Source organism: Salvelinus namaycush, chromosome 25 (genome assembly GCF_016432855.1).
Source record: "Salvelinus namaycush isolate Seneca chromosome 25, SaNama_1.0, whole genome shotgun sequence".
NCBI classification, from domain to species: domain Eukaryota; kingdom Metazoa; phylum Chordata; class Actinopteri; order Salmoniformes; family Salmonidae; genus Salvelinus; species Salvelinus namaycush.
Genome location: NC_052331.1, coordinates 35,233,397 through 35,252,805, shown reverse-complemented (window position 1 = coordinate 35,252,805; position 19,409 = coordinate 35,233,397). Strand labels below are relative to the sequence as shown.

General features: G+C 42.5%; 1 protein-coding gene across 1 annotated transcript in view; it reads right to left on the bottom strand.

Annotated features, from left to right (window-relative positions):
- Positions 1-3,023: 3,023 nt before the first annotated feature.
- Positions 3,024-19,409, bottom strand: part of emilin2a (elastin microfibril interfacer 2a) — a 73,982-nt gene continuing 57,596 nt past the window's right edge. Inside the window, exons 7-10 of the mRNA XM_038963328.1 lie at positions 17,087-17,575; positions 13,886-13,993; positions 7,578-7,715; positions 3,024-5,123 (exon numbers count right to left, since the gene is read on the bottom strand). Of these exons, the coding sequence (XP_038819256.1) occupies positions 4,804-5,123; positions 7,578-7,715; positions 13,886-13,993; positions 17,087-17,575 (1,055 nt within the window). The 3' untranslated portion in view covers positions 3,024-4,803. The remainder of the gene's footprint in view (positions 5,124-7,577; positions 7,716-13,885; positions 13,994-17,086; positions 17,576-19,409) is intronic.

Below are 19,409 nucleotides of genomic sequence, written 5' to 3'. Positions count from 1 at the left end.
CAGAAGCCATGGATTACAGGCAACCTCCGCACTGAGCTAAAGAGTAGAGCTGCCGCTTTCAAGGAGCGGGACTCTAACACGGAAGCTTATAAGAAACCCTGATATGCCCGACGACGAACCGCGTGTGTGTGTGTGTGTGTGTGTGTTTTATAATAATAACACCCCTGTAAAGTACACAGCTAAGATAAGCTGCCAACTACACACATGATTTACATTACTGAGAGGACCTTGCCTTCAGACACACACACACACACACACACACACCACAGGACGGGCTCGTGGTAATGGCTGGGGTGGAATTGGTGGAATGGTATCAAATGCCCTCCGACGAACCATCAAACAGACAAAGCATCAATACAGGACTAAGATCGAGTCGTACTACACCGGCTCTGACGCTTATCGGATGTGGCAGGGCCTGCAAATCATTACAGACAAAGGGAAGCACAGCCGAGAGCTGCCCAGTGACACGATCCTACCGGATGAGCTAAACTACTTCTATGCTCTAACCCTAACCCTAACCCAGAAGACTGTGTGATCAGGCTCTCCGCAGCCGATGTGACCTTTAGACAGGTCAACATTACGGATTACCAGGACGTGTACTGCGAGCAACTAGCAAGTGTCTTCACTGACATTTTCAACCTCCAACTGTCTGAGTCTGTAATACCAACATGTTTTAAGCAGACCCCCATAGTGCCTGTGCCCAAGAACACTAAGGTAACCTGCCTAAATGACTACCAGCCCATGGCTCACGACTGTAGCCATGAAGGGCTTTGAAAGGCTGGTCATGGCTCACATCAACACGATCATCCCAGAAACCCTAGACCCACTCCAATTTGCATACCGCCCAAACAGATCCACAGATGATGCAGTCTCTATTGCACTCCACACAGCCCTTTCCCACCTGGACAAAAGGAACACCTATGTGAGAATGCTATTCATTGACTACAGCTCAGCGTTCAACACCATAGTGCCCTCAAAGCTCATCAATAAGCTAAGGACCCTGGAACTAAACACCTCCCTCTGCACCTGGATCCTGGACTTCTTGACGGGCCGCCCCCAGGTGGTAAGGGTAGGTAACAACACATCCGCCACACTGATCCTCAACACAGGGGCTCCTCAGGGGTGCGTGCTCAGCCCCCTCCTGTTCACTCATGACTGCACGGTCAGGCACGACTCCAACACCATCATTAAATTTGCCAATGACACAATAGTGGAAGGCCTGATCACCGACAGCAACGAGACAGCCTATAGGAAGGAGGTCAGAGACCTGGCCGTGTGGTGCCAGAACAACAACCTCTCCCTCAACGTGATCAAGACAAAGGAGATGATTGTGGACTACAGGAAAAAGAGCACTGAGCACGTCCCCATTCTCATCGACAGGGCTGCAGTGGAGCAGGTTGAGACCTTCAAGTTCCTTGGTGTCCACATCACCAACAAACTATCATGGTCCAAACACACTCAAACAGTAGTGAAGAGGGCTCGACAAAACCTATTCCCCCTCAAGAGACTGAAAAGATTTGGCATGGGTCCTCAGATCCTCAAAAGGTTCGACAGCTGCACCATCAAGAGCATTCTGACTGGTTGCATCACCGCCTGGTATGGCAACTGCTCGGCCTCCGACCGCAAGCACTACAGAAGGTAGTCCGATATAGAGCATATCGGACTGTTAGCTGAAGAGGACCATCAGCCAATTTCTTGGGCTACAATACCTAATTTGCCAATTGGTCTGGACCCTTTTACTGCCTACACGGAGCCCTGCCGATCCAACACGACTGGTCTGCCGATGTAACCGTCTGAGGGGGCTACAACAGACTCTTCCGTCGCAACGTCCCCCTAAGGCCCTTCTGCTAGCCCGCTAGCCCCGGCCTGCTAGCTGTCTGAATCGCCGTGTCTCCAGCCTGTCCAGCTACTCATTGGACCCTATGATTACTCGGCTATGTATGCCTCTCCCTAATGTCAATATGCCTTGTCCATTGCTGTTTTGGTTAGTGATTATTGTCTTATTTCACTGTAGAGCCTCCATCCCTGCTCAATATACCTTAGCTAACCCTTTTGTTTCACCTCCCACACATGCGTGACCTCACCTGGTCTAAATGATGTCTCTAGAGAAAAAACACTCTCATCGTCACTGAATACCTAGGTTTACCTCCACTGTATTCACATCCTACCATACCCTTGTCTGTACATTATGCCTTGAATCTATTCTTCCGCGCCCAGAAACCTGCTCCTTTTACTCTCTGTTCCGAATGCAGTACGACCAGTTCTTATAGCATTTAGTCGTATCCTTATCCTACTTCTCCTCTGTTCCTCTGGTGATGTGGAGGTTAATCCAGGTTCTGCAGTGCCTAGTGCCACTCCCATTCCCCAGGTGCTCTCATTTGTTGACTTCTGTAACCGTAAAAGCCTTGGTTTCATGCATGTTAACATTAGAGCCTCCTCCCTAAGTTTGTTTTATTCACTGCTTTCAGCACACTCTGCCAACCCGGATGTCCTAGCCAAGTCTGAATCCTGGCTTAGGAAGTCCACCAAATATCCAGAAATGTCCATCCATAACTATAACATTCTCCGACAAGATAGAACTGCCAAAGGGGGTGGAGTTGCAATCTACTGCAGAGATAGCCTGCAGAGATCTGTCATACTATCCAGGTCTGTGCACAAAAAATGTGAGCTTCTACTTTTAAAAATTCACCTTTCCAGAAACAAGTCTCTCACCGTTGGACACCATATGTGAATTGATTGCCCCCCATCTATCTTCAGAGCTCGTGCTGTTAGGTGACCTAAACTGGGACATGCTTAACACCCCGGCCGTCCTACAATCTAAGCTAGATACATCTCCTCCCTGGAACAAGACAGGGCAGTCATTTGTTTCCATTGCTCTCCCCATCCAGCATCCCTTAATTGTTAGTCATCCTGGATATTTTCAACTTAGAAATATTCACTGGAGCCTCTCTAATCTCTTTCTAAAGTGAAGCCATACAGAATGACTCGTTTGTTAACCATCCATCCAACTATCAGACAAATCTTCAAATGGGTTTATTGACAACATACGTGAAGGAATGAATCAACCCTACTGTTTTACTAATGGTAACAGTTTTTTGGTATGGAATACTGAATAACCTGTAAAACAGATGAATCTAACAGGATGTGGTATGGAATACTGAATAACCTGTAAAACAGATGAATCTAACAGGATGTGGTATGGAATACTGAATAACCTGTAAAACAGATGAATCTAACAGGATGTGGTATGGAATACTGAATAACCTGTAAAACAGATGAATCTAACAGGATGTGGTATGGAATACTGAATAACCTGTAAGACAGATGAAACTAAACAGGATGTGGTATGGAATACTGAATAACCTGTAAAACAGATGAATCTAACAGGATGTGGTACTGAATAACCTGTAAAACAGATGAATCTAACAGGATGTGGAATACTGAATAACCTGTAAAACAGATGAATCTAACAGGATGTGGTATGGAATACTGAATAACCTGTAAAACAGATGAATCTAACAGGATGTGGTATGGAATACTGAATAACCTGTAAAACAGATGAATCTAACAGGATGTGGAATACTGAATAACCTGTAAAACAGATGAATCTAACAGGATGTGGAATACTGAATAACCTGTAAAACAGATGAATCTAACAGGATGTGGTATGGAATACTGAATAACCTGTAAAACAGATGAATCTAACAGGATGTGGAATACTGAATAACCTGTAAAACAGATGAATCTAACAGGATGTGGTATGGAATACTGAATAACCTGTAAGACAGATGAAACTAAACAGGATGTGGTATGGAATACTGAATAACCTGTAAAACAGATGAATCTAACAGGATGTGGTACTGAATAACCTGTAAAACAGATGAATCTAACAGGATGTGGAATACTGAATAACCTGTAAAACAGATGAATCTAACAGGATGTGGTACTGAATAACCTGTAAAACAGATGAATCTAACAGGATGTGGAATACTGAATAACCTGTAAAACAGATGAATCTAACAGGATGTGGTATGGAATACTGAATAACCTGTAAAACAGATGAATCTAACAGGATGTGGTATGGAATACTGAATAACCTGTAAAACAGATGAATCTAACAGGATGTGGAATACTGAATAACCTGTAAAACAGATGAATCTAACAGGATGTGGAATACTGAATAACCTGTAAAACAGATGAATCTAACAGGATGTGGTATGGAATACTGAATAACCTGTAAAACAGATGAATCTAACAGGATGTGGAATACTGAATAACCTGTAAAACAGATGAATCTAACAGGATGTGGTATGGAATACTGAATAACCTGTAAGACAGATGAATCTAACAGGATGTGGTATGGAATACTGAATAACCTGTAAAACAGATGAATCTAACAGGATGTGGTATGGAATACTGAATAAACTATATGGTGGTCTGTTCCCTCTGACATTTTTTTCAAAGAAAACAAAGTACATATATCATTTTATAAATGTTAATTTAGGAAAATGTTTTAAAATAAAAGGTAGAAAAAAAAGCAGACATCTATATTGTCAAATACATGAATGACCACTTAATATTTGTTGATATCTTTGGCATAATCGTTCAGTAAAAAGGTGAGCATAGAATTACTTTTTACATGGTGAATATCTATATCTATGATACAAATCATTATTCTGAACAACTGCAGGGTTGCAGGTGATTGGATTTCTGGTGTCTGTTTAAATGTATTCCTGCTTTCTGATTGGTTGTGGAATGTACATGACCAAGTCCTTGCTGTGTGATTGGTTGGCCCAGTGGTAACTATCTGGTGATTGGCTGCGGGGCATAGAGGAAAATGGCGCTGAATGTTGATAGGATGTCTCTGGACTCTGTGGTGGCCAGCTGTCCTGCGGTCCGGACCAGAGCTACGTGGTCCCCTTGCCTCAGAGACAGGATCAGGCTGAACGAGACAGAGCCTCCACAGGGACAACTGTCCTGGGCCACTGTCCCTGCTCCAGACGCGGAGCTCATCAGCCTATGGACACTACGGTTGGAGACAGACAAAACAGCCTCCAGTCCCTGCCGAGCCATCAGAACTCCTGAGATCAGGTAACGCCCTTCCATCGGTATCGTGAAGATACCTGGAGAGAGGGAGGGAAAATATTATATTTGTGTGTGTCTGTGTGTGTGTTTTGAAAACCACCCCTAGGTAACCCTAGTAACATAACCCAAATCCAGGTCAACACTGAACCCTTCCTCACTTACAGTCGTGGCCAAAAGTTTTGAGAATGACACAAATATTAATTTTCAAAGTCTGCTGCCTCAGTTTGTATGATGGCAAAATGCATATACTCCAGACTGTTATGAAGAGTGATCAGATGAATTGCAATTAATTGCAAAGTCCCTCTTTGCCATGAAAATTAACTGAATCCCCCAAAAACATTTCCACTGCATTTCAGCCCTGCCACAAAAGGACCAGCTGACATCATGTCAGTGATTCTCTCATTAACAAGGGTGTGAGTGTTGACGAGGACAAGCCTAGAGATCACTCTGTCATGCTGATTGAGTTTGAATAACAGACTGGAAGCTTCAAAAGGAGGGTGGTGCTTGGAATCATTGTTCTTCCTCTGTCAACCATGGTTACCTGAAAGGAAACACGTGTTGTCATCATTGCTTTGCATAAAACGGGCTTCACAGGCAACGATTGCACCTAAATCAACCATTTATCGGATCGTCAAGAACTTCAAGGAGAGCGGTTCAATTGTTGTGAAGAAGGCTTCAGGGCGCCCAAGAAAGTCCAGTAAGCGCCAGGACCGTTTCCTAAAGTTGATTCAGCTGCGGGATCGGGGCACCACCAGTACAGAGCTTGCTCAGGAATGGCAGCAGGCAGGTGTGAGTATCTGCACGCACAGTGATGCGAAGACTTTTGGAGGATGGCCTGGTGTCAAGAAGGGCAGCAAAGAAGCCACTTCTCTCCAGGAAAAACATCAGGGACAGACTGATATTCTGCAAAAGGTACAGGGATTGGACTGCTGAGGACTGGGTTAAAGTCATTTTCTCTGATGAATCCCCTTTCCGATTGTTTGGGGCATCCGGAAAAAAGCTTGTCCGGAGAAGACAAGGTGAGCGCTACCATCAGTCCTGTGTCATGCCAACAGTAAAGCATCCTGAGACCATTCATGTGTGGGGTTGCTTCTCAGTCAAGGGAGTGGGCTCACTCACAATTTTGCTTAAGAACACAGCCATGAATAAAGAATGGTACCAACACATCCTCCGAGAGCAACTTCTCCAAACCATCCAGGAACAGTTTGGTGACGATATATATTTTGGGTCCATGGCCAGGAAACTCCCCAGACCTTAATCCCATTGAGAACTTGTGGTCAATCCTCAAGAGGCGGGTGGACAAACAAAAACCTACAAATTCTGACAAACTCCAAGCATTGATTATGCAAGAATGGGCTGCCATCAGTCAGGATGTGGCCCAGAAGTTAATTGACAGCATGCCAGGGCGGATTGCAGAGGTCTTGAAAAAGAAGGGTCAACACTGCAAATATTGACTCTTTGCATCAACTTCATGTAATTGTCAATAAAAGCCTTTGACACTTATGAAATGCTTGTAATTATACTTCAGTATTCCATAGTAACATCTGACAAAAATATCTAAAGACACTGAGGCAGCAGACTTTGTGAAAATGCATATTTGTGTCATTCTTTTGGCCACGACTGTATACCACTCCTGGGACCTGACACCACCCAACACACACACTGACAAATGAATGAATGAATGAATGAATGAATGAATGAATGTCTGAATGAATGAATGTCTGTCTGTCTGTCTGTCTGTCTGTCTGTCTGTCTGTCTGTCTGTCTGTCTGTCTGTCTGTCTGTCTGTCTGTCTGTCTGTCTGTCTGTGTTTAGCTATTCCAGAAGTCCCTACAAGAATAGTAAACAACCAAAAATTTGACCAACTGGGAACATTTTGTTAGTCCCCACAAGTTCAAATACTATTTCTAGGGGGTTAAGGTTAGAATTAGTGTTAGGGTTAGAATAAGGAACTAGGGTTAGTTTTAGGGTTAGGAATTAGGTTTAGGGTAAGAGTATGGGTTAGGGAAAATAGGATTTTGAATGGGACTTAATTGTGTGTACCCACAAGGTTAGCTGTACAATACTGTGTGTGGGTGTCTCTGTGTGTCTCTGTGTGTGTGGGTGTCTCTGTGTGTCTCTGTGTCTCTGTGTGTCTCTGTGTGTCTCTGTGTGTCTCTGTGTGTCTCTGTGTGGCTCTGTGTGTGTGGGTGTCTCTGTGTGTCTCTGTGTGTGGGTGTCTCTGTGTGTGTGGGTGTCTCTGTGTGTCTCTGTGTGTGTGGGTGTCTCTGTGTGGCTCTGTGTGTGTGGGTGTCTCTGTGTGGCTCTGTGTCTCTGTGTGTCTCTGTGTCTCTGTGTGTGTCTCTGTGTGTGTCTCTGTGTGTGTCTCTGTGTGTGTCTCTGTGTGTGTCTCTGTGTGTGTCTCTGTGTGTCTCTGTGTGTCTCTGTGTGTCTCTGTGTGTGTGTTTTACCTGTGTGAGAGTTGTAGTGTCCTCCGTGTGTGTGTGTGTTACCTGTGTGAGAGTTGTAGTGTCCTCCATCGTTGACCAGCACCTTGTTGAAGACGATGATTCCAAACTCCCCAGAGAACTGAGCGGTCAGGCCAGCAGAGAAGGAGAAGGGGTCTGCCAGGAAACTACTGTCTGAAGACACTGCCACACAAAGACAGACAGGTTAGAGGACAGACAGATGCTATTAAATCAAAGTGCTTATGGGGAGTTAAATGTACACCTAATGCAATTAGTGAAACATTGCTGTTCTGCGTACTTGTGTAGCAAAAATACACAAACGTGTACAGCCCTTCAATTTGACGCAGAGGGTCTAATGGCGCCGGACGGAATGGTGGCCATTTTATGGGCTCCTGACCTTTCAGTACTTTTTTCAGGTGATCATAATGTTTCCGCCATTGTTTCCTGTGACCGAAAAGAGCTTCTGTACATCAGAGCAGCTATCACTAACCTCGATTTGGACGAGGACTTCTACTTCAATGAGTCGTAAGCGAAAGACATATTGAACATCGCGGACCAGGCCCAACTCCCTGACACTCGAAGGAGGAGGAATTGGCGCTCTAGAGGCCGGCATGCGGGATACTTGACGAGACTACGCCGGAGAGTGGATAAATCGCGTCTACCCTCTGTTCTATTGGCGAACATGCAATCACTGGAGAATAAACTGGATGACCTCCGTTCAAGATGATCAACGTGATCTGAAGAACTACAGTGCATTCTGAAAGTATTCAGACCCCTTGACTTTTTCCACACTTTGTTATCACAGCCTTATTCTAAAATGGATTAAATCGTTTTTTCCCCTCGTCAAGCTACACACAATACCCCATAATGACAAAGCAAAAACAGGTTTTTAGAAATGTTTGAAAATGTATTAAAAATAAAACACTGAAATATCACATTTACATAAGGATTCAGACCCTTTGTCCTGTTGGAAGGTGAACCTTTGACTCAGTCTGAGGTCCTGAGTGCTCTGGAGCAGGTTTTCATCAAAGATCTCTATGTACTTTGCTCTGTTCATCTTTCCCTCGATCCAGACTAGTCTCCCAGTCCCTGACGCTGAAAAACATCCTCACAACATGATGCTTCACTGTAGGGATGGTGCCAGGTTTCCTCTAAACTTGACACTTGACATTCAGGCCAAATAGTTAAATCTTGGTTTCATCAGACCAGAGAATCTTGTTTCTCATGGTCTGACAGTCCTTTAGGGTGTCAGACTTTCGGCAAACGCCAAGCGGGCTGTAATGTGCCTTTTACTGAGGAGTGGCTTCCGTCTGGCCACTCTACCATAAAGGCCTAATTGGTGGAGTGCTACAGAGATGGTTGTCCTTCTGGAAGGTTATCCCATCTCCTCAGAGGAACCCTGGAGCTCTGTCAGATTGACCATTGGGTTCTTGGTCACCTCCCTGACCAAGGCCCTTCTCCCTCGATTGATCAGTTTGGCCGGGCGGCCTGCTCTAGGAACAGTCTTGATGGTTCCAAACTTCTTCCATTTAAGAATGATGAGGCCACTTGGGGACCTTCAATGCTGCAGATATTTTTTGTTACCCCTCACCCAGATCTGTGCCTTGACACAATCCTGAATCGGAGCTCTACGGACAATTCCTTCGACCTCATGACTTGGTTTTTGCTCTGACATGCACTGTCAACTATTTAAACAGGTGTGTGCCTTTCTAAATCATGTCCAATCAATTTAATTTACAACAGGTGAACTCCAATCAAGTTGTAGAAACATCTCAAGGGTGATCAATGGAAACAGGATGCACCTGAGCTAAATTTCAAGAATTTCACTACACCCGCAAAAACCTCTGCTAAACACGTGTATGTGAACAATAAAATTAAATTTGATTCGAGTCTTATAGCATAGGGTCTGAATAATTATGTAAATAAGGTATTTCTGTTTTATTTATTTTTCAAAAAAACTGTTTTCGCTTTGTCATTATGGGGGTATTGTGTCATCATTGGGTATTGAGTCATTGTGGGGTATTGTGTCATTGTGGGGTATTGTGTCATTATGGGGTATTGTGTCATTGTGGGGTATTGTTTCATTGTGGGGTATTGTGTCATTATGGGGTATTGAGTCATTATGGGGTATTGAGTCATTATGGGGTAGTGTGTCATTGTGGGGTATTGAGTCATTATGGGGTATTGAGTCATTATGGGGTAGTGTGTCATTGTGGGGTATTGTGTCATTGTGGGGTATTGAGTCATTATGGGGTAGTGTGTCATTATGGGGTATTGTGTCATTGTGGGGTATTGTGTCATTATGGGGTATTGTGTCATTATGGGGTAGTGTGTCATTGTGGGGTATTGAGTCATTGTGGGGTATTGTGTCATTATGGGGTATTGAATCATTATGGGGTATTGTGTCATTATGGGGTATTGAGTCATTATGGGGTATTGAGTCATTATGGGGTATTGAGTCATTATGGGGTATTGAGTCATTATGGGGTAGTGTGTCATTATGGGGTTTTGAGTCATTATGGGGTAGTGTGTCATTATGGGGTATTGAGTCATTATGGGGTAATGTGTCATTATGGGGTAGTGTGTCACTATGGGGTAGTGTGTCATTATGGGGTAGTGTGTCATTATGGGGTAGTGTGTCATTATGGGGTAGTGTGTCATTATGGGGTAGTGAGTCATTATGGGGTAGTGAGTCATTATGGGGTATTGAGTCATTATGGGGTATTGAGTCATTATGGGGTAGTGTGTCATTATGGGGTAGTGTGTCATTATGGGGTAGTGTGTCATTATGGGGTATTGAGTCATTATGGGGTATTGAGTCATTATGGGGTATTGAGTCATTATGGGGTATTGAGTCATTATGGGGTATTGTGTCATTATGGGGTATTGAGTCATTATGGGGTATTGTGTCATTATGGGGTATTGTGTCATTATGGGGTAGTGTGTCATTATGGGGTTTTGAGTCATTATGGGGTATTGAGTCATTATGGGGTAGTGTGTCATTATGGGGTAGTGTGTCATTATGGGGTAGTGTGTCATTATGGGGTAGTGTGTCATTATGGGGTAGTGTGTCATTATGGGGTAGTGTGTCATTATGGGGTAGTGTGTCATTATGGGGTAGTGTGTCATTATGGGGTATTGAGTCATTATGGGGTAGTGAGTCATTATGGGGTAGTGTGTCATTATGGGGTAGTGAGTCATTATGGGGTAGTGAGTCATTATGGGGTAGTGAGTCATTATGGGGTAGTGAGTCATTATGGGGTAGTGAGTCATTATGGGGTATTGAGTCATTATGGGGTAGTGTGTCATTATGGGGTAGTGTGTCATTATGGGGTAGTGAGTCATTATGGGGTATTGAGTCATTATGGGGTAGTGTGTCATTATGGGGTAGTGTGTCATTATGGGGTAGTGTGTCATTATGGGGTAGTGTGTCATTATGGGGTAGTGTGTCATTATGGGGTATTGAGTCATTATGGGGTATTGAGTCATTATGGGGTAGTGTGTCATTATGGGGTAGTGTGTCATTATGGGGTATTGAGTCATTATGGGGTAGTGTGTCATTATGGGGTAGTGTGTCATTATGGGGTAGTGTGTCATTATGGGGTATTGAGTCATTATGGGGTAGTGTGTCATTATGGGGTATTGAGTCATTATGGGGTAGTGTGTCATTATGGGGTTTTGAGTCATTATGGGGTATTGAGTCATTATGGGGTAGTGTGTCATTATGGGGTAGTGTGTCATTATGGGGTAGTGTGTCATTATGGGGTATTGAGTCATTATGGGGTAGTGTGTCATTATGGGGTATTGAGTCATTATGGGGTAGTGTGTCATTATGGGGTTTTGAGTCATTATGGGGTATTGAGTCATTATGGGGTAGTGTGTCATTATGGGGTAGTGTGTCATTATGGGGTAGTGTGTCATTATGGGGTATTGAGTCATTATGGGGTAGTGAGTCATTATGGGGTAGTGTGTCATTATGGGGTAGTGAGTCATTATGGGGTAGTGTGTCATTATGGGGTAGTGTGTCATTATGGGGTATTGAGTCATTATGGGGTAGTGTGTCATTATGGGGTAGTGTGTCATTATGGGGTATTGAGTCATTATGGGGTATTGAGTCATTATGGGGTATTGAGTCATTATGGGGTATTGAGTCATTATGGGGTAGTGTGTCATTATGGAGTAGTGAGTCATTATGGGGTATTGAGTCATTATGGGGTAGTGTGTCATTATGGGGTATTGAGTCATTATGGGGTAGTGTGTCATTATGGGGTATTGAGTCATTATGGGGTAGTGTGTCATTATGGGGTAGTGTGTCATTATGGAGTAGTGAGTCATTATGGGGTATTGAGTCATTATGGGGTATTGAGTCATTATGGGGTATTGAGTCATTATGGGGTAGTGTGTCATTATGGGGTAGTGTGTCATTATGGGGTAGTGTGTCATTATGGAGTAGTGAGTCATTATGGGGTAGTGTGTCATTATGGGGTAGTGAGTCATTATGGGGTAGTGAGTCATTATGGGGTAGTGAGTCATTATGGGGTAGTGTGTCATTATGGGGTAGTGAGTCATTATGGGGTAGTGTGTCATTATGGGGTAGTGTGTCATTATGGGGTAGTGAGTCATTATGGGGTAGTGAGTCATTATGGGGTAGTGTGTCATTATGGGGTAGTGAGTCATTATGGGGTAGTGTGTCATTATGGGGTAGTGTGTCATTATGGGGTAGTGAGTCATTATGGGGTAGTGTGTCATTATGGGGTAGTGTGTCATTATGGGGTAGTGAGTCATTATGGGGTAGTGAGTCATTATGGGGTAGTGTGTGTAGATAATTTAATCCATTTTAGATTAAGGCTGTAACGTAACAACATGTAAAAAAGGGTCTGAATACATTCTGAATGAACGGTACATACAGTCCATGCAATTTATGTGACTTGTTAAGCAAAGTTTTACTCCTGAACTTATTTAGGCTTGAATACTTACTGACTGAAGACATTTCAGCTTTTCAGTTCTTATTCATTTGTAAACATTTCAAAAAACATCATTCCACTTTGATTCTATGAGGTGTTGTGGCCAGTGACAAAAAAAATTATTACATTTTTGGCCAAAAATACGGGGCTGTGAATATTTTCTGAAGGCACTGTACCTCAATGAACTCGTACCCCTACACACCGACTCATTACTGGTACCCTGTGTATATAGTTATCATTACACATTGTGTATTTATTCCTTGTGTTATTATTCAGCTACTTATGTTATGAATGTTCCATTAATCTACTATTTCTAATGTTTTTCTCTCTCAGGAAGCATTTCACTGTTACACCTGTTGTTTACTCTCTCTCTGCTTTGTCAGGAAGCATTTCACTGTTACACCTGTTGTTTACTCTCTCTCTGCATTGTCAGGAAGCATTTCACTGTTACACCTGTTGTTTACTCTCTCTCTGCTTTGTCAGGAAGCATTTCACTGTTACACCTGTTGTTTACTCTCTCTCTGCTTTGTCAGGAAGCATTTCACTGTTACACCTGTTGTTTACTCTCTCTCTGCATTGTCAGGAAGCATTTCACTGTTACACCTGTTGTTTACTCTCTCTCTGCATTGTCAGGAAGCATTTCACTGTTACACCTGTTGTTTACTCTCTCTCTGCATTGTCAGGAAGCATTTCACTGTTACACCTGTTGTTTACACTCTCTCTGCATTGTCAGGAAGCATTTCACTGTTACACCTGTTGTTTACTCTCTCTCTGCATTGTTGGGAAGGGTCCGTCAGGAAGCATTTCACTGTTACACCTGTTGTTTACTCTCTCTCTGCATTGTCAGGAAGCATTTCACTGTTACACCTGTTGTTTACACTCTCTCTGCATTGTCAGGAAGCATTTCACTGTTACACCTGTTGTTTACTCTCTCTCTGCTTTGTCAGGAAGCATTTCACTGTTACACCTGTTGTTTACTCTCTCTCTGCATTGTTGGGAAGGGTCCGTCAGGAAGCATTTCACTGTTACACCTGTTGTTTACTCTCTCTCTGCTTTGTCAGGAAGCATTTCACTGTTACACCTGTTGTTTACTCTCTCTCTCTGCATTGTCAGGAAGCATTTCACTGTTACACCTGTTGTTTACACTCTCTCTGCATTGTCAGGAAGCATTTCACTGTTACACCTGTTGTTTACTCTCTCTCTGCATTGTCAGGAAGCATTTCACTGTTACACCTGTTGTTTACTCTCTCTCTGCATTGTCAGGAAGCATTTCACTGTTACACCTGTTGTTTACTCTCTCTCTGCATTGTTGGGAAGGGTCCTTCAGGAAGCATTTCACTGATAGTCTACATTGTTGTTCTAGTATGGGTGTAGGTGTAGTTGTGTTACCTGGTGTGACTAGTGGGGTCTGTGACGCTGGGTTCCAGGGGACCTTGGCAGCTACTGGGATCGTCTCATGTTTGTTGAAGTAGACTGGCTTCACGGGAGGGTTGTATCCTGGTGGGTTAGAAAATATTCACTGGGTTATAATCTCTCAAACCATTTAAAACATTCACTGGGTTATAATCTCTCAAACCATTTAAAACATTCACTGGGTTATAATCTCTCAAACCATTTAAAACATTCACTGGGTTATAATCTCTCAAACCATTTAAAACATTCACTGGGTTATAATCTCTCATACCATTTAAAATATTCACTGGGTTATAATCTCTCAAACCATTTAAAACATTCACTGGGTTATAATCTCTCATAGCATTTAAAACATTCACTGGGTTATAATCTCTCATACCATTTAAAACATTCACTGGGTTATAATCTCTCAAACCATTTAAAACATTCACTGGGTTATAATCTCTCATACCATTTAAAACATTCACTGGGTTATAATCTCTCATACCATTTAAAACATTCACTTGGTTATAATCTCTCATAGTATTTAAAACATTCACTGGGTTATAATCTCTCATACCATTTAAAACATTCACTTGGTTATAATCTCTCATAGTATTTAAAACATTCACTGGGTTATAATCTCTCATAGCATTTTAAACATTCACTGGGTTATAATCTCTCATACCATTTAAAACATTCACTGGGTTATAATCTCTCATACCATTTAAAACATTCACTTGGTTATAATCTCTCATAGCATTTTAAACATTCACTGGGTTATAATCTCTCATACCATTTAAAACATTCACTTGGTTATAATCTCTCATAGTATTTAAAACATTCACTGGGTTATAATCTCTCATAGCATTTTAAACATTCACTGGGTTATAATCTCTCATAGCATTTTAAACATTCACTGGGTTATAATCTCTCATACCATTTAAAACATTCACTGGGTTATAATCTCTCATACCATTTAAAACATTCACTGGGTTATAATCTCTCATAGCATTTAAAACATTCACTGGGTTATAATCTCTCATACCATTTAAAACGTTCACTGGGTTATAATCTCTCATACCATATAAAACATTTACTGGGTTATAATCTCTCATAGTATTTAAAACATTCACTGGGTTATAATCTCTCATACCATTTAAAACATTCACTGGGTTATAATCTCTCATACCATTTAAAACATTCACTGGGTTATAATCTCTCATACCATTTAAAACATTCACTGGGTTATAATCTCTCATACCATTTAAAACATTCACTGGGTTATAATCTCTCAGAGCATTTAAAACATTCACTGGGTTATAATCTCTCATAGCATTTAAAACATTCACTGGGTTATAATCTCTCATACCATTTAAAACATTCACTGGGTTATAATCTCTCATAGCATTTAAAACATTCACTGGGTTATAATCTCTCATAGCATTTAAAACATTCACTGGGTTATAATCTCTCATACCATTTAAAACATTCACTGGGTTATAATCTCTCATACCATATAAAACATTTACTGGGTTATAATCTCTCATAGTATTTAAAACATTCACTGGGTTATAATCTCTCATACCATTTAAAACATTCACTGGGTTATAATCTCTCATACCATTTAAAACATTCACTGGGTTATAATCTCTCATACCATTTAAAACATTCACTGGGTTATAATCTCTCATAGTATTTAAAACATTCACTGGGTTATAATCTCTCATACCATTTAAAACATTCACTGGGTTATAATCTCTCATACCATTTAAAACATTCACTGGGTTATAATCTCTCATACCATTTAAAACATTCACTGGGTTATAATCTCTCATAGCATTTAAAACATTCACTGGGTTATAATCTCTCATAGCATTTTAAACATTCACTGGGTTATAATCTCTCATACCATTTAAAACATTCACTTGGTTATAATCTCTCATAGTATTTAAAACATTCACTGGGTTATAATCTCTCATAGCATTTTAAACATTCACTGGGTTATAATCTCTCATAGCATTTTAAACATTCACTGGGTTATAATCTCTCATACCATTTAAAACATTCACTGGGTTATAATCTCTCATAGCATTTAAAACATTCACTGGGTTATAATCTCTCATAGCATTTAAAACATTCCCTGGATATATAATCTCTCATACCATTTAAAACATTCACTGGGTTATAATCTCTCATACCATTTAAAACATTCACTGGGTTATAATCTCTCATAGCATTTTAAACATTCACTGGGTTATAATCTCTCATTCCATTTAAAACATTCACTGGGTTATAATCTCTCATAGTATTTAAAACATTCACTGGGTTATAATCTCTCATAGTATTTAAAACATTCACTGGGTTATAATCTCTCATACCATTTAAAACATTCACTGGGTTATAATCTCTCATAGCATTTAAAACATTCACTGGGTTATAATCTCTCATACCATTTAAAACATTCACTGGGTTATAATCTCTCATAGTATTTAAAACATTCACTGGGTTATAATCTCTCATACCATTTAAAACATTCACTGGGTTATAATCTCTCATACCATTTAAAACATTCACTGGGTTATATTCTCTCATAGCATTTAAAACATTCACTGGGTTATAATCTCTCATAGCATTTAAAACATTCACTGGGTTATAATCTCTCATAGCATTTAAAACATTCACTGGGTTATAATCTCTCATACCATTTAAAACATTCACTGGGTTATAATCTCTCAGAGCATTTAAAACATTCACTGGGTTATAATCTCTCATAGCATTTAAAACATTCACTGGGTTATAATCTCTCATACCATTTAAAACATTCACTGGGTTATAATCTCTCATACCATTTAAAACATTCACTGGGTTATAATCTCTCATAGCATTTTAAACATTCACTGGGTTATAATCTCTCATACCATTTAAAACATTCACTGGGTTATAATCTCTCATACCATTTAAAACATTTACTGGGTTATAATCTCTCATAGCATTTAAAACATTCACTGGGTTATAATCTCTCATACCATTTAAAACATTCACTGGGTTATAATCTCTCATACCATTTAAAACATTCACTGGGTTATAATCTCTCATAGTATTTAAAACATTCACTGGGTTATAATCTCTCAAACCATTTAAACACTTGGGCAACATTTTGGTGGTAACTCCGTCCACATCCCCACCGCTACTGACCTGGTGCTCCAGCGAATCCTTTAACAGGTGTTGAGGATGAGTCATCTGATCCTCTCCTGACTGTTACCCTCCTCATGTAGCCTGGTGGACCAGCCTCTCCCACCTCCAGGACCCGATGCGGCTGACCGGAAGGGTTAGACGGGGGGCTGGGCTGGTGGGGGCTGGAGGGCTGGCGAGGTACCATCGTTAAGAAGGGTTGGTTAGGGTTGGATGGTTGGTTAGGTTGGTTAGGATGGGGTACGAGGATGACAGTGGGCTGGCCTGGCTGGTTAGGCTTATGTGGCACCAGGTACAGAGTTGGTTGGTTAGGTTGGCGGTGGGTGTTGGGCTGTAGAGGGTTGGTAGGCTGGCGTGGACTGGCTGGCTGTCTGGGGTTGTAGGGTTGCCTGGGGGTCTGGGGGGGCAAGTCAGGGGGGGTCCTGTGGGGAATGTGGATCTGGTTAACTCTGGTTCTGGTCTGGTCTGGGACAGAACCAGGTCTCACAGCATCTGAGAGAGAGAAACAGGGAGGCAGAGAGAGAAACAGGGAGGCAGAGAGAGAAACAGGGAGAGAGAAACAGGGAGAGAGATACAGGGAGAGAGAGAGAAACAGGGAGAGAGATACAGGGAGAGAGAGAAACAGGGAGAGAGATACAGGGAGAGAGAGAGAAACAGGGAGAGAGATACAGGGAGAGAGAGAGAAACAGGGGGGTAGAGAGAGAAACAGGGAGAGAGAGAGAGAAACAGGGAGAGAGAGAAACAGGGAGAGAGAGAGAAACAGGGAGAGAGATACAGGGAGAGAGAGAGAAACAGGGAGAGAGATACAGGGAGAGAGACAGAAACAGGGAGAGAGAGAAACAGGGAGAGCAGAGAGAAACAGGAAGAAAGAGAGATACAAGGAGAGAGTAGAGAGGGAGAGACAGGGTGAGAGAAACAGAGTGAGAGACACAGGGAGAGAGAAACGGAGTGAGAGAGAGACAAGGAGAGAAACAGGGAGAGAGAGAAAGAGGGAGAGAGAGAGAAACAGCGGGGTAGAGAGAGAGAGAGAAACAGAGAGAGAGAGAGAGAAACAGGCAGAGATAGAGAAACAGGGGGGTAGAGAGAGAAACAGGGAGAGAGAGAGGCAAGGAGAGAGAAACAGGGAGGGAGAGAGACAAGGAGAGAGAAACAGGAAGAGAAAGAGAGAAACAATGAGAAAGAGTTAGAGATATCATTTTTTAGTTGGTCTATATATGAAACCATAATGATGCATCATATCTCGTAATTAATACCAGAACTTTGGAACACGTGATGGAAAAACAGGGTAACTATAACAACACGCCTAAGTTGAACAACCTGCTCATAAACACCCACACTGTTTCTCCCTGGGGAATCAGCTGATAGGCATTCTGCTGATGTAATTACAGTGAGGTCCTCCTCACCTTAACCTCACAGAGAGACAGGCAGGATCCTCCTCACCTTAACCTCACAGAGAGACAGGCAGGATCCTCCTCACCTTAACCTCACAGAGAGACAGGCAGGATCCTCCTCACCTTAACCTCACAGAGAGACAGGCAGGATCCTCCTCACCTTAACCTCACAGAGAGACAGGCAGGATCCTCCTCACCTTAACCTCACAGAGAGACAGGCAGGATCCTCCTCACCTTAACCTCACAGAGAGACAGGCAGGATCCTCCTCACCTTAACCTCACAGAGAGACAGGCAGGATCCTCCTCACCTTAACCTCACAGAGAGACAGGCAGGATCCTCCTCACCTTAACCTCACAGAGAGACAGGCAGGATCCTCCTCACCTTAACCTCACAGAGAGACAGGCAGGATCCTCCTCACCTTAACCTCACAGAGAGACAGGCAGGATCCTCCTCACCTTAACCTCACAGAGAGACAGGCAGGATCCTCCTCACCTTAACCTCACAGAGAGACAGGCAGGATCCTCCTCACCTTAACCTCACAGAGAGACAGGCAGGATCCTCCTCACCTTAACCTCACAGAGAGACAGGCAGGATCCTCCTCACCTTAACCTCACAGAGAGACAGGCAGGATCCTCCTCACCTTAACCTCACAGAGAGAGGCAGGATCCTCCTCACCTTAACCTCACAGAGAGACAGACAGGATCCTCTCACCTTAACCTCACAGAGAGACAGGCAGGATCCTCCTCACCTTAACCTCACAGAGAGACAGGCAGGATCCTCCTCACCTTAACCTCACAGAGAGACAGGCAGGGTCCTCCTCACCTTAACCTCACAGAGAGACAGGCAGGGTCCTCCTCACCTTAACCTCACAGAGAGACAGGCAGGATCCTCCTCACCTTAACCTCACAGAGAGACAGGCAGGGTCCTCCTCACC